The sequence below is a fragment of the Macaca nemestrina genome, chromosome 18 (genome assembly GCF_043159975.1).
Source record: "Macaca nemestrina isolate mMacNem1 chromosome 18, mMacNem.hap1, whole genome shotgun sequence".
Classification (NCBI taxonomy): Eukaryota; Metazoa; Chordata; class Mammalia; order Primates; family Cercopithecidae; genus Macaca; species Macaca nemestrina.
In genome coordinates this window covers 76,816,498-76,831,002 of record NC_092142.1, presented here as the reverse complement: position 1 = coordinate 76,831,002, position 14,505 = coordinate 76,816,498, and the positions used below count along the sequence as shown (strand labels likewise).

The 14,505-nt window shown below is 43.6% G+C and overlaps 1 protein-coding gene across 1 annotated transcript in view; it reads right to left on the bottom strand.

The window, feature by feature from the left end:
- The window catches only part of LOC105491238 (vesicle amine transport 1 like), a 186,294-nt gene that overhangs the window by 91,180 nt on the left and 80,609 nt on the right, over positions 1 to 14,505 (bottom strand). The window contains exons 5-7 of the mRNA XM_011757442.2: positions 9,444 to 9,547; positions 7,108 to 7,163; positions 1,198 to 1,392 (exon numbers count right to left, since the gene is read on the bottom strand). Coding sequence (XP_011755744.2) covers positions 1,198 to 1,392; positions 7,108 to 7,163; positions 9,444 to 9,547 — 355 coding nt within the window. The remainder of the gene's footprint in view (positions 1 to 1,197; positions 1,393 to 7,107; positions 7,164 to 9,443; positions 9,548 to 14,505) is intronic.

Below are 14,505 nucleotides of genomic sequence, written 5' to 3'. Positions count from 1 at the left end.
ATTTATTTTATCTTAAAAAACAAACAAGGTTTTTGGTGGCTAAAGGTTTTAAGTCCATCCATGACACTGCAGTATTGAAGAGAGATATAGGCACATGCCTGGTCCATTGATCTAGGACCAGTTGTAGTTGAATATACAGTGACCCCCAAAGAGCCTTTCTAGTGGTATTTCTGTGCTTAGAGAAGCCACTGGATTTGGACCAATGTAATCATTTAGGCAAACAGACACAGCCTTCTTGCCAGAAGCACACCCACTAGAACTTTCATACTTGTTATTTTTTTAAAAGATATTTGTGACTTGCAAAAGTACAACAAAGTAATTGTACCATAAGGCCCTTCCCTCAGACAAAATGCAAAACAATAAAAAAAAACATTCCCACATATTTTAAAATATTTTTCAGGGGCTTCATGGCTCCCTGAAGCCAAGGTTACAAAATCTTGACTTAGGTTTCTTAGTGAAATGCCTCTTAAAATCCAGGCCACATCTCTTCATTTCTTCTACTAGCTGCCATTAACTGATTTACCAACTGCCCAAACCTTCCCCTTACTTGAAGGATTTTCTAGACCTGCCTCCTCCTAACAAGGGTCATATGAACCAATACAAGCAGTTCATGTTTCAGTATCCTTCAAGGCTCCATTAGGGGTTCTGAATGTCCTTGTGATCAAGGAATGCTTTCAAATACTATAACTTTTGGAAGATCAACTAACAAAAAGACTCAATTCAACATTAGACCCAACAATTCAGTAGTAATGCCAAAGTCCATGGTGATAGCTAATATCTCAACGGGGCTCAAGGCATCCAGCTGAGCACACAAATCTTTTCAACTCAGAGCCACTATCTGCTCTGACATTGATCTCTTATGTACTCACAAGGTGACAATAATATATGACGCCTCAACAATGTACACACGCTCTTGTAACCACACCAAATTATAGACATCCATAAAAATTTGGTGGCCTTACCTGGGAAAGGTTCATATCACAAATTGTGTGATGAGGCACGTGGTTTGCAAATCACCAAAGAACTTAAAGTATTTCCTATATCCAAAGTACTATTCTATGGTACAGGTGACTTTCAGGACCCTCATTTAAAACAAACTCATCTGGGAAAAAAATCATTTAGTAGAAGATTGTATTTGGCTGCCCAAACCTTCCTGAGTTAAAGAGTTTATCTTCAGAGGGAAAGCGCCATTCTTACCTCCTCCAGAGCCCACAAGGAGTCCACCACAGGCTTGATCTTCTTCTGGTTGTAGAGCCCTATGAGTTTTTCTACCACTCCCCGAATGAGGCCCGCCCGGCCTTGTTTGAAGAGCAGATTTAAAAGGGAAAACCCTGCGATGACTTTGTTCTCCTCGTACAGCTTGATGGGGTTCACCTTCTCCACCTGCCACCACTGCAAAGAGAGGTGGTATCAGGTTATAGGAACTCAATACCAGGATTAAGGCTACATTTGCAGCATTGCTGATGTCATCAGCAACTACAGGGGGAGCATGGGGTTGCAGCTTAGCAGACTCCGCTGGCCAAAGGGTTGCTCTTGGTGGTGAATTTTATTTTTTATTTTTATTTTTTGAGATGGAGTCTCGCTCTGTCACCCAGGCTGGAGTGCAGTGGCATGATCTCAGCTCTCTGTAACCTCTGCCTCCCAGGTTCAAGCAATTCTCTGCCTCAGCCTCCCGAGTAGCTGGGATTACAGGCGCCCACCATCATGCCCAGCTAATTTTTGTGTTTTTGGCAGAGACGGGGTTTCACCATCTTGGCCAGGCTGGTCTTGAACTCCTGACCTCGTGATCTACCCGCCTTGGACAGTGGTGTATTTTTTTTAAAGCATCTATTTTGCTAGGCACTGTTGCAAGTACATGGGAAGCAATAGATAGTGATGCTTATAAGACGCTCAGGTCTAAGTGGGAGAGAGAGACCAAAACTAACTACAAGGCCACATGTAGTTGAAACATTAAGTACATGGTCAGGGTCATCAGCTCCGGAGTTGAACTGTGGCTCTACAATGTTCTGTTATTAAGTGTAAAGCACTCAGCTCAGTGAAGGGTGGTGGCGATGATGGGGTTGTTAAAGGAAGTAGGATGGCAGAGAAGTTTACACAGTGTGGTGGGGGACATGACTGAGGTGGCCTCTCTGACTGCAGGAGCAGCTTTCCTGGGGGAGTGGTTATGACAAGGCTAAATCTGGGGAGGTGGGTAGGAATCCATTGGATAAAGAAGAGGGAGGAGGGGTGATTTAGGAAGAAGGGACAGCATGAAGAAATGATGAGGTCAAATTGTTGGGACTGAATCAGTGGTTCTGAACTGGGGGTAGTTTTGTCCCCCAGAGGGCGTATGATAGTATTTGGGGATTTTTGTTTGTGATGACGGAAGTGGGAGGCGGTGCTACTGGTATCTAGTGGGTAGAAGCCAGGGATGCAACTAAACATCCCACAATGCTTAGGACAAAGAATATTCACAGCAAAGAATAATCCACAACAAAGAATTACCCAGCCCCAAATATCCATAGCACTAAAGCTGAGATGCCCTGGACTAAAATTCTGGGTGAAATACCTACAAACTATTCAGTGTGGCCATCTCTTTTCCAGTCTCTCATCTCCTCCCTTGAAGTATCAAAATAAGTAAATAATCCACTAGAAACCTAGAGAAATGGGGATCCAACTGCTTTGTTGTGATTTAATTGCTTTTCCTTTGGTGCTGGTTATAGGTTAGAAATCCAAATGTCCAGTTTCTGCGGGATTCTAGGAGATAAGATGTTCAATATCATTTCAACACAGGATGCAAAGAGGAATGTGATGGGCATTTAGAAACATTGATAGTATTTATGTTATCATTGAGCTCATTTATATCCTCTTTCCAAAAAGAATTAAAGAGACTGACTAAAGTGAAAAAAAAATTTTTTTTTTAAATTGGGAAGCTCATGTCATTAGGAGAATAAGCGTGGAAAAGATAGGGTGAAAACAATGATGAGGTTCATATAAAAAATTATTTACAAAAGCACATTTGGAGAGGGCTGGGGGACCAAGAAGAGCCACGCATTTGACCTTAGGTTTCTTGGCTTCCAATTTTGATGGTCTTACGTGGCAAGGGTTCATGGCACAGATGGTGTGGTGAGGCACGTGGTTTGGAAACCACCAAATAACTTAAAGTATTCCTTACATCCAAAATACTATTCTACAGGACAGTGATTTTTAGGACCCTTGTTGAAAACAAACCAACTTGGGAAATACAGCAAATATAGAAAAATAATAACTTGACTCACAGTGTATCTGCAATGCCTCAGTGAATGTTTGTGGAATGAATGCTTGCTGCAAATGTACACTTGCTGCACAGTTGTGGTTAAGAAGGTTATAGAGCTGAATGCCTAGTTTTGAATCTCAGCTTTGTCACTCATGAGCTGTGTGACTTTAGGCAAATCTCTTAACTTCTCTGTGCTCAGTTTCCTCACTGATCCCCACGGGGTGGTTATGAGGAGTAAATGTGTTAATGCATATGAAGTGCTTAGCATCGTGTCTGCCACATACGAGGTGCTCTATAAACATACGCCATTTTTCTTATCTTAATTTGAACAAGATGTTTTTGGTTTAGTGAATAAGAGCTCCAAATATGGAGTCAGATTGCTCTGTAAATGTTAACTTCCTCTATAAGTATCATCATCGTTATGGTGTGAAAGAAAATGGCATGTTTGGCAAATAGTGAGGCATAAACTCTGCAGCAATTTTAAGATGCAACATCATTAAGATAGCTGAGTGGGAAATTCCTGTATAATTCCAGTCGACCTTTAATTTCTAAGCCTCTCTTGAATACATGCAAAATTTTTTTTTCTAGAACTTTTCAGAGCAAAGTTCCACCTCTTGGTAGGCCCTCTCTTCAGTTTTCTTCCAAATGACCCTTAATGTTTGAGCAGGCCTCTGAAAGAAAACATCCTCATTCTTGACCTCCAGGTACAAAGCGTTCTGGTAATAGGAACCCCTGCTTTGGGCAGAGGAATCTCCATTTCCATCCTGGCTGTGCAGTTATGAATGCCTTCGTTGAGCATGGGCACGCTGCAATTATTTCATTAACAGTGTGTGTTGGGATTGTGCATTTAGGGGAGAAAGGGAAAACACTTCTTACAATTGTATGTAATTTGGGACCAGTGTGGTTACCCACAGCAGTCTGTCAACATCATGTTAATTACAGTCACAGCAACACAGCAGCTGTGCATGGCACAAAGCCTGTCTTCAGGGGACACACTCCAGACAGCATCCTTCATTATACTTCATTCTTACTCCTCCTGTAGGTTCTGTAGTCAGGATGATCCTTGACCCATATTTTAAAGCCCAAATGCATAGAGAGGACCTTTGATTCAAATCTCACAAGTGCAGGGAGTTATTATCCATTCCAGAATGTTTGGAGCTGAAGTTTCTGGCAGCCAATGTTGGCACTTTGAGAGCATATGAATACCCCATAGTGCCACACTTAGAATGAATTCCAAACTCCTTACCATATTTTTCCCTGACCACTTTGTTTTAATTGCCTCCATCTACCCTGCTGTTTTCTATTTTAGCACTCGATTTTTATCCCCTTCAGAGGTTTAGTAACCATTTATAATCATGTTATTAACACATCTTGCTTATTTTGGGTTCGTCTCCCTCATTAGTATGTAAGAACCAAAAAGGCCCAAAGTGCACCAATCTTCTTTACTGTGATAGCCCGGTGCTTGGCACAATACCACAAACAGCAGGTGCTCAGAAAATGCTTGTCAAGTGAGTGGATCAATCGATGCTGCACTGGCACATAGAAGTCCAAAAGTAGAGGGGGCTAAAACAAACCCTTGTGAAAAGTAGCAATCCCTTGTTGGGAAGGCGTAAAAATGAAAGTTCCTGCCATTTGACCCAGCAGTCCCACTACTGGGTATATATCCAAAAGAAAGTAAATCGTTCTATCAAAAGGACACATGCGCCTGTATATTCATTGCCATTCTATTCACAATAGCAAACACATGGAATCAACCTAGGTGCCCATCAATGGTGGACTGAATAAAGAAAATGTGAGACATATACACCATGGAATACTATGCAGCCATAAAATAGAATGGAATCATGTCTTTGCAGGAACATGGATGCAGCTGGAGCCCATTTTCCTAATGAAATTAATGTAGAAACATAAAACCAAATACTGCATGTTCTCTCTTATAAGTGGGAGCTAAACATTGGGTACTCACGGACATAAATATGGGAACAATGAACACTGTGGACTACTAACGGGGACTGGGAGGGGGACAGGGGTTGAAAAACTAACTATTGGGTACTATGCTCACTATCTGAATGAGAGGGTCATATGTACCTCAAACTTCAGCATCATACGATATACCCAGGCAAAAAACCTGCACGTGTACCTCCTGAATCTAAAAAGCTGAAATTATTTAAAAAAAAAATACCTTGGAACGTGCAAAGAAAAAAATAAGGAATATTGGCTGGTGCTGGTGTACTGGTGGTTCATTTCAAAGAAGAGAAGGAATTTGGACTGGGAAAGGAGTGCTGAAATGATATTTTAATTTAATTTAATTTAATTTTAATTTAATTTAACTTCATTTTTAGATGGAGTCTCGCTCTGTCACCCAGGCTGGAGTGCAGTGGCACGATCTCAGCTCATGGCAAGCTCTGCCTCCCAGGTTCACGCCATTCCCCTGCCTCAGCCTCCCAAGTAGCTGGGGCTACAGGTGTCTGCCACCATGCCCGGCTAATTTTTTTTGTATTTTTAGTAGAGACGGGGTTTCACCGTGTTAGCCAGGATGGTCTTGATCTCCTGACCTCGTGATCCGCCCGCCTCAGGCTTCCAAAGTGCTGGGATTACAGGCGTGAGCCACTGCGCCTGGCCGAAATGATATTTTAAAAATTAAGTTTGGCCGGGTGCAATGGATCACGCCTATAATCCCAACACTTTGGGAGGATGAGGCAAGCCGATTTCTTGAACCCAGGAATTTGAAACCAGCCTGGGTAACAGGGTGAAACCTTGTCTCCACCAAAATAATAAATAAATTAGCCGGGTGTAGTGGCAGGCACCTGTAATCCCAGCTACTTGGGAGGCTGAAACAGGAGGGTTGCTAGAGTTCAGGAGGTGGAGGTTGCAGTGAGCCAAGATCACACCACTGCACTCCAACCTGGGTGCAGAGAGCTAGACTCTGTCTTAAAAAGGTTCAAGCGCACATTAGTATAATTCTAGCAAGTATAGCTCCAGATAGGAAGATAGATAGGAGTCAATTCATAGTGAGGTGAATGCCCAGGGATATTGCTTCACAATGGCTGACAAACTAACCACCGTATTTAAAGCCAGATCACTCAAGAGAGTCGTTCATGAGCTTGCCCAAGTCTACAAGTCACCCCAGAATCTTGTTAAGGTCATAGGGTCCTCATTTCTATCTCCAATTCAAGAGGATGAGGACACAGAGAAATCTCCAGTACCCCAGAGACCTAGTCAGAAAGTGGCAAAGTGAAAGGCTGGCCTCTCTATGGAGCAAAGAAAATGCGCTAATGCTAAGTTCATTTTTGACCAATGATTAAAGACACCAACACTTAAGCAATTTTGACTGAAAGCTGAAGCTTTCTTGAGTTTCACTGACACTCCCACGTTTCTGTTTCATTTAGACAAAAGTAGTATAAATTCTGGTCCTGTCCATTTGCAGGGAGCAGGGCAGGAGTGCAGGCTTTATTGGAAATGAATGATGAACATGAAAGACAAGATTAAGTCAATGCCTTATGATAGAAGAGCTCACAGCTGGGTGTGGTGGCTCCCGTCTGTAATCCCAGCACTTTGGGAGGCCGAGGTAGGCGGATCACAAGGACAGATTGAGACCATCCTGGTCAACATGGTGAAACCCCATCTCTACTAAAAATACAAAAATTAGCTGGGCGTGGTGGTGCATGCCTGTAATCCCAGCTACTAGGGAGGCTGAGGCAGGAGAATCGCTTGAATCAGTCGGAGGTTGCAGTGAGCCGAGATCATGCCATTGCACTCCAGTCTGGCAACAGAATGGGACTCCGTCTCAAAAAACAAACAAACAAACAAACAGCTCACAACATGTGAATCAACATGCCACAACAGTACATCAGATGTGCCTGGATACTTACTGATTTTGCAAAGCTGAAGAAGCTCTTGGTCTCTCCAGTTACCATGTTGGATGAGCCTGAAAATGAAAGATTCCCTCATTAAGCAATTGCTAATGAAAACTGACATCTCTTGTTATGCATGAAAAAAATGGCAATTGTTTGGTCCGGAACTGGCAAAATCTTGAAAACAAATTTAATTAAGCCTTGGCAAAGTGAGGGGAATGAGAATGAGGCATCAAGTTGACTATTTTAGCTGAGTGTCCCTAATCAAAGAGAAAGTGACATTTCTCATGGTGACCGTTTTATTACTTTGAAAAATTGGGCATGTAGCAAAAATATGATGTAGGCCAACATTTGAATAAAATATGAGTTGCCAAAATGTCTCTTTAGGTCTGTTCTTTGAGACTGAGAAGGGAGCTCCTTAGTGAACCTTTTTTGTGATTCTGAATTTGATTCCCTAGCAAATGAGGAGCTTGGGGCTCTGACCTGGGCTGGGTACCTAACTGGTGGGAGATGTGGAGCAGAGTTAGACTATAGATGGATTGGAAAAAATGGGTATAGAAGCTTGCAGATGAGAATGAAAAGAGGCCCAGGGACCAAGAAAATGGTGTGACCCATGTGTCAGCTCCAAAGAGGTCTGAGACAAGTGGTATGAGAAACAGTTTTGCCAATTTGACAAGCAATATTCAGAGGGCAGATGGGAGGTGGACTTGGGAAAGATTCCCTGAGATTCTCATATGGAGAGAAAAGATCCTTTACAGGGTTTGGGGGCAGGGGAGAATGAGAGAGCTCTTAACAGTATGGGGAACATTCAAGTACCATACAGGTGCTTTTTCAACGACTTTCCTGCCTTGTCTCCAAAGATTTGGGAGTAAGTTCTTCTCAGAGAGGAGTTATTTAATAACATAATCATGTGTATTTTAAACTATTTAGCCTGGATAAACTAGTAGCCAGTTACTAGGTTGGTGCATAAGTAGTTATGGTTTTTGTCATGACTTTTAATGCCAAAGACCGCAATTATCCTTGCACCAACCTAATAGCAAACCATTGCTTCTGTTTTTGTGGGGTGAGTACCACAGGGCATCACAGTACTAGACTTCGATCAATTAGTGACCAAGTGATCAATGTAACGAATTAGATAATTGTGAACTACTCAAATTGAATAATCAAGTTGAATTTCACCAAAATGACATCATGAAACTGGGGCAAAAATAGAATTATTGGTAAGTGATAAGTAAGGATGACTACATCATCCATCTGCATTTGACTTACGTGTTAGTCATATCCGATATCCTTGCAATGTGCAGTGACTCTCATTGATATTAATAAGCTACACATCCACTTCAAAGGAAATACATGGCCATGATTGAAATTACTGGAACACTCCAGCAATGGGATGTTTACCTGCCTCTGGTGAGCTCGGCCTTCTTTCTGTTACAATGATCTGAAGATGACAAAAAGATGCTTGCATATTTATACCCCTCAAATATTTATTTTATAAGCTCTACAGGTAATAGCAGGGAATTAGTGTTTTTTTCTGAGTTACCCAGAATTAAGACTCTTCTATTGTACCAACAGGGGACGAAGGTACCAAGAATCTCAAACGCTGGATAAATCCAATATTGTTTAGTGTCCGAATATGCCATTTAGCTTCAAATACTCCTACTTTAGTTTGTGGAGACTAATATTTAAATTAGTTTGCATGCTTATGACAGAACAGAAGAAAAAGAAGAGAGAAAGGAGGCCTTGGAGCCTCATTTTGCTGGAGAAAATCTTCTCCCGGTTGTTTTTCATACATCTCTTCCACTCCTAAGAGCATAGAAGTGAATGTAGAAAGAGATGGAAACGGACATGAGCTCCATCTATCCAGAGCTTCTGTCTTGAGTGGGACGCTCAGGAGTAGTTTAGGGGAAGAAGAGTGTGTACTTCGCAACTTCTCGAATAGTGAAGATCCTCCCTTAAAACCCGCATATCCTAGCCACTCTTCCCCATCCTACTGTGGGTCCTTCATGCCTTCTTTATTTCTGAACTTCCTTTGAAGACCTTCCTATTTGCCACCTGTGCTACCTTCTACGGGTGATGCCCCATAATGGTTCTACTCATATCAGTGACCACATTGGCTTGGTCTTGCTTTATCCCATTTGAAATAATAGGACCTAGGACAGTAGGCACATGTTATTTTACAATTGAAAAGAATTCACAGCAATAGAAACACATTATAGGAGACATTAACAAAATGAAACACCCCCATCCCACTATCCCAACATATCTGCACAATTCACTTTTCAGAGCCTTTGCAGGCTCATGTGCAGAGTTACCTCTTGCCGACCATGTCCCTGCTGCTGTTTTGCACTCACCGTATAAAATGTAGGTTCCCAAGGGTTTGAGGAGACTGAGACCTTTTCCAGTGTTGTCCCCACAGAGGCAATCCAAAACGATGTCCACGCCTTCAGCAGAGATTCTAAACGGTGAGAAGGCAAAGCAAAATTCTGTGACCTGTCAGGAGCCAGACCGCCAATCCCTTTCCTTTCCTGTGTCATGCTGTTTGACTCCCAGATTAAGGAACCCTGAGAGTTCCAGGAGTAGCAACAAATAGGGCAGGAGCCCAAGAGGTGGATTTATCTTCCCGGATCCAATGATAAAAATGTCACAAAACTGGAGGCAGCTAAGAATCCGGCTGGTAGCTGGCGCTGGGAACCAGCCTGGGCTGGAGGAATGAACTTGGGGTCAGTGGGTCTGAGTTTGTATTTAGCTCCTTTACTCAAACTCTCTAGCTTTGGCTTTCTCCTTTGTAACGTGGAGCTGGTATGTTTCTTTGTGGTAAGAATGAAATGAGGTGACAAAAGAGGAGGCTCAGGCTTGCCACAGAACAGTCATTCGGTACCTCCAGTTAGCAACTGCTATGTGCAGAGCAAGGATTAGTTGCTAGCTCTGTTCAAGGTGCTGGAGGTAGAGTGAACCAAACCAGTATGCTCCCTGTCTTCGTGGGACTGCTTCTCCAGCAGCGACTGGCCTTCCTACCTCCTAACTTGCCTTTACAGTGAAAACATAAAGCACGTTAATCTAACTTGCAAGCTTCTCTTCCTCCAATGTCCAGGTCCAACCTAAAACTAATGCTAAGAGGAAGAGGGTTAAATAGAGATGAACTTCCTCCAGCAATAGGAGGCTGTGGAGTAGAAAGAAGCCACGTTTGTACTGCATTAGACAAAGCATTTGTTGATCTCTTCTTCTATTTATTTATACATTCATTGATTCACTCACTTACTCAATAATGCATATAAGCAACTTTTACTGGGCTCCCACTGTTAGAAGATATACAGGAGGGGCCTACAGAACAGGAAGGCTCTGGAGATTGTGCGGAAGATATTCATGCCCACAGAGATCCTATTCTCGCAGATCCCTGCTCTGTTCAGACATTCCTTGTGTTTGCAAGTTTGCAGGATTAACTTACCTTGGCAAATATCTCAATTTTTCTACCCCCAAGTTCACCCTAGCAAAATTTAGGCATTGCAGCGTGTGTCAACAGCTGGGTCTTGTGTCCACAGTGTCACTAACTAGGAAACTGCATGCACATCTCCTGGGTGCGGAGACTAAATCAGCTTCCCCATGCAGCTGAGTCTTTATGTGACTGTGCCCTTCAAAAGCCCTCATGTCATGTCCACAATCCAGCCCACTACCAAGGTGCATCCAAAATGATCAGCTTAGCTTCCTGCCTAATAGAGCTCTTATCTGCACAGGGGTGTCCTCTTAAGTCTCACCTGAAAGTTCAAAACAAAGGAATTAGGACAGTGGATCTCAAACCGAAGTGTGCACTGTAATAACCCGCAGGGTTTATTAAAACGAAGATTGCAATCCTCCCCTTCTTCTCCGATTCTGTAGGCCTGTGATGGGGGTTTGCATTTCTAATGTTTGTTTCCAGGTGCTGTGGCTGCTGCTAATTCCAGCTCCACACTCTGAGAATTACCCATCTAAGCCAGTTACGAAGGAGCCAAACTGGCACTTCTTGTTTTGTTTGTTTGTTTGTTTTACAAATTAACTAATTTGTTCTGTAAATATCCAGCAGTGGGCACCGCACTAGGCACGGGAGGATGTAGTGTATTGCTTTCTCCTCTTTTTGGAGCGTATAAAAGGCACATATTCAACAATAGTTACGCAAATAAATGTTAAGTTGAAATGTGGTCTCATGCCACTAAGGGCATGAATTGTGTAAATTGAGAATTTTCCCAATCAGGGCTATCAGAGAGGCATCCCTGGGGAAGGGAAGGAGTTAAGTCGGTAAAGAGTGAAGGGAATAGTGTCCTAGGTAGAAGGAACAGCATGTGCAAAGGCCCTGTGGTCGAGGAAGACTGGGAAGTCGCCAGTGTGGTTGGAGTATGAAAACAAAGGGGTGCTTGCTTTGAGGTTGGGCTGGAGAGACAGGTGGGAGTTGAATGACACGACTCTTGGTTGCTGGGCTTCAGGTTGGTGGTCAGGTCTTCACCTTGCATTATGGGCTGGGTAATTGTGCTCCTGTCTCCCTCACTTCTGCCAGGGTCTGTTTTCTGCCACGTTTGCTCACTCTTGTGGGAGTGGGATCCTGCTCTGTTTTTACCAGCCAGCCCTCCTGAGCCATCAAGTCATCTCAGTGAACTGCATTTCCCCAAGACCTCTCCCCTTGCCAGCAGGATGCCCACCTGAGGTCAGAAGCAGCCTCACCAATATTAAGCCATCCATACCTCCTGCTGTACCCCTGATGGGTCTGCCCAGCCTTGAATTTTCATCCCCTGATGCTTCTCACATCTGCATTCTACTTGGCGGGCCACATTCTCTCCCATGAACTGCCAGTCATATCTCCTTGTATTAGCCCTACCTTGACCTGTTGCTCTGTCTGCTGGACTCTGGTTCTGCAGAAAAGCAGGGCATGTCCATAGCCAGCAGTGGCCTATAAACTCCTGTGCACTTTCCCAGCTTCACCTCCCACCCACAGCTCAAGGCATTTGGCCTTTTGATTGTCCCTAGAACTTTCTGACCTCAGGGCCTTTGCATGTGTTGTCATTGCTGCCTGGACAGCCTTTCCTCTGCTCTCCTTAGAGCTGGCTCCTTCTCATCCTTCAGATCTCACTCACATACTATCCTCCCAGAGGAGCTGTAACTAATCACTCCACCTGAAACGTATCTCCATTTTAGTTTCCTTTATACTTTAGTGTCTACACTGGAGATACTTTTTAGCACGTACCATAGGTTATAATTATTTATTTATTGAGTTTCTTTTCCACCAAAATTTAAGCCCCATGGAGCATGTTTGTGCTGCTTATAGTATCTGTAGCCCTTCTCTTCCTGCTGGATATAGTGTTGCTTCTCAAGAAATAGTGATTTGACCAGAGGAATGCACAAGTGTTTCAATGACTGGGTAACCAAATGAATGAAAGACGATGAAGAAAACAGTTTAAGACTGCTATTCTGTGTCTCTATATGTGCACTTCCTTGGAAAGGAAACTCATATTTCAGAACTCTCCTATATAACAGCTATTTTGTAATTAACCCTCTCAAAAAGTCTATGAGGCAGGCATTTTAACTCCACTTTTTAAAAAGTGAAATCAAGGCTTACAGATGCAGCAATCTTGCCCAGGCTTACGTAACTAGCACAGCTGGAATTCAATTCTAGGCCTAGTTTAACTCCAAAGATGATGGCCTTTTCACCACTCTGAGTTTAAGACTTTAATAAATGTTCAAGCCAGTGTTAAGTATGGAAGCATCACTTTAGCAAGCAGCTCTGAGAAGCAGGCAATTTAATTTAGTCTTTGAAGAATTCAGGCTTAAATTTTGTCTTGAGATAAATACACATGCATTCAGAGTCTGATTACATTTGATCAAAGTTTGGCCTGGATCAAACATCTAGACCAAAAAATTTCTCTTTTCAAGCTGGTTGTCCCCCAGAGTTTATAGGAGAGACCCAAGTTCAGAGTCCCACAAATTTACCCTTAATTTTCAGCCACTGGATAACCATTTTCTGAGTGTTTACTGCATGCTAGGCACTGTGCATGCTGAGTTGGGAATACACAGAGAAGGCGGAAGTTTGCCATGACCATCCAGGAGCTCATGGGCTACAAGAGGAGACATCTATAAATGGATCAAACACAGAGTGATCACTGCTCCAATAGAGCAACTTACGAGCATTGGAAGATGACCCTCTGTTGAGGGTTGGCAGCAGAGGGAACCAGAGGGAACAGGATGTGCAAAGCCCTATGGTGGGAGGAAGACTGGGAAGCAGCCAGTGTGGCTGGAGTATGAAAACAAAGGGCCGATTGCTTTGAGGTTGGGCTGGAGAGGCAGGTGGGAGTTGAACCACACGGACTCTTGGTTGGTGGGCTTCAGGTTGGTGGTCAGGCCTTCACCTTGCATTATGGGCTGGGTAACTGTGCTCCTGTCTCCCTCGCTTCTCCCCGGGTCTGTTTTCAGAGCAGAAATTGGCCAGGTGACAAAGGGAAGGCACTTCTCAGAGAAGAGTATCACAGCTTGACCTAGGACAGTGAGAAGGCTTTGGGACACTAACCATGGCAATAAGGAGGCCCAGCCATTGGCTCCTTCTAGAAGGACCCTAAGACTGGCTATCACAACCAACAGCTAACATGGAGGTGGGTAGGCAGGGGAGACGGGTGGCTCAAGGGCAACACAGCACTGGGCTTAGGAATATACATTTTATATCAGTGTTAAGCATTCAGTTCTGCTACTTACATGCTGTATGACCTTAGGTGAGTTACTTAGCCTCTCTGTGCCTCAGTTTCCCCAACTGTGTAAGGGGATGATGGTGATAACACCTACGTTTTCTTTATGAAGCTTGAATGAATTGATGCAAATGGAGCACAGAGCCTAGCTCATGGTAAGCTCTGGGTCCATGGTAGCTTTGACTGATTACCATTTTTCAAAATGCCCCAACTTCAAGTCTTTTGGTTGGGAAAAGGGCATGAAAAGAAAGAGTATGCAAAACCTCTCCAACTCAACCTTCAGGGCGGGTGGAGACACCAGCCCAGAAATTACTAGAGTTGAGGCTTGATGCTCTTGACCTTCCGAAGAGAGTGTGCCACACTCTTGAGCGCTTACTATGTCGCAAGTAGAATGCTAAGAACTTCCTAAGTGTTTCATCATTGAGACTGGGTCTTGCTCTGTGGCCCAGGCTACATTTATGCCTCATGTCGATCCTCTGACTCTGGGGCCATCATTATCCCCATTTGATGGACAAGGAAAATGAGACTCAGTGAGGTCAGGTGACTCGCCCCAGGGCCCACTGCATAGAGTGGGAAGACCTTAGTTTGTTCCATCACATCTAGAAACCAGGCAAGGGCATCAAAGGCAAAGTAGGGTTTCGTAGGGTAAGTAGTGGCCAACCCTGAGGCGACCACCACAGTCACTTCTATGCCATGCAGGTACCTGGCAGGGATG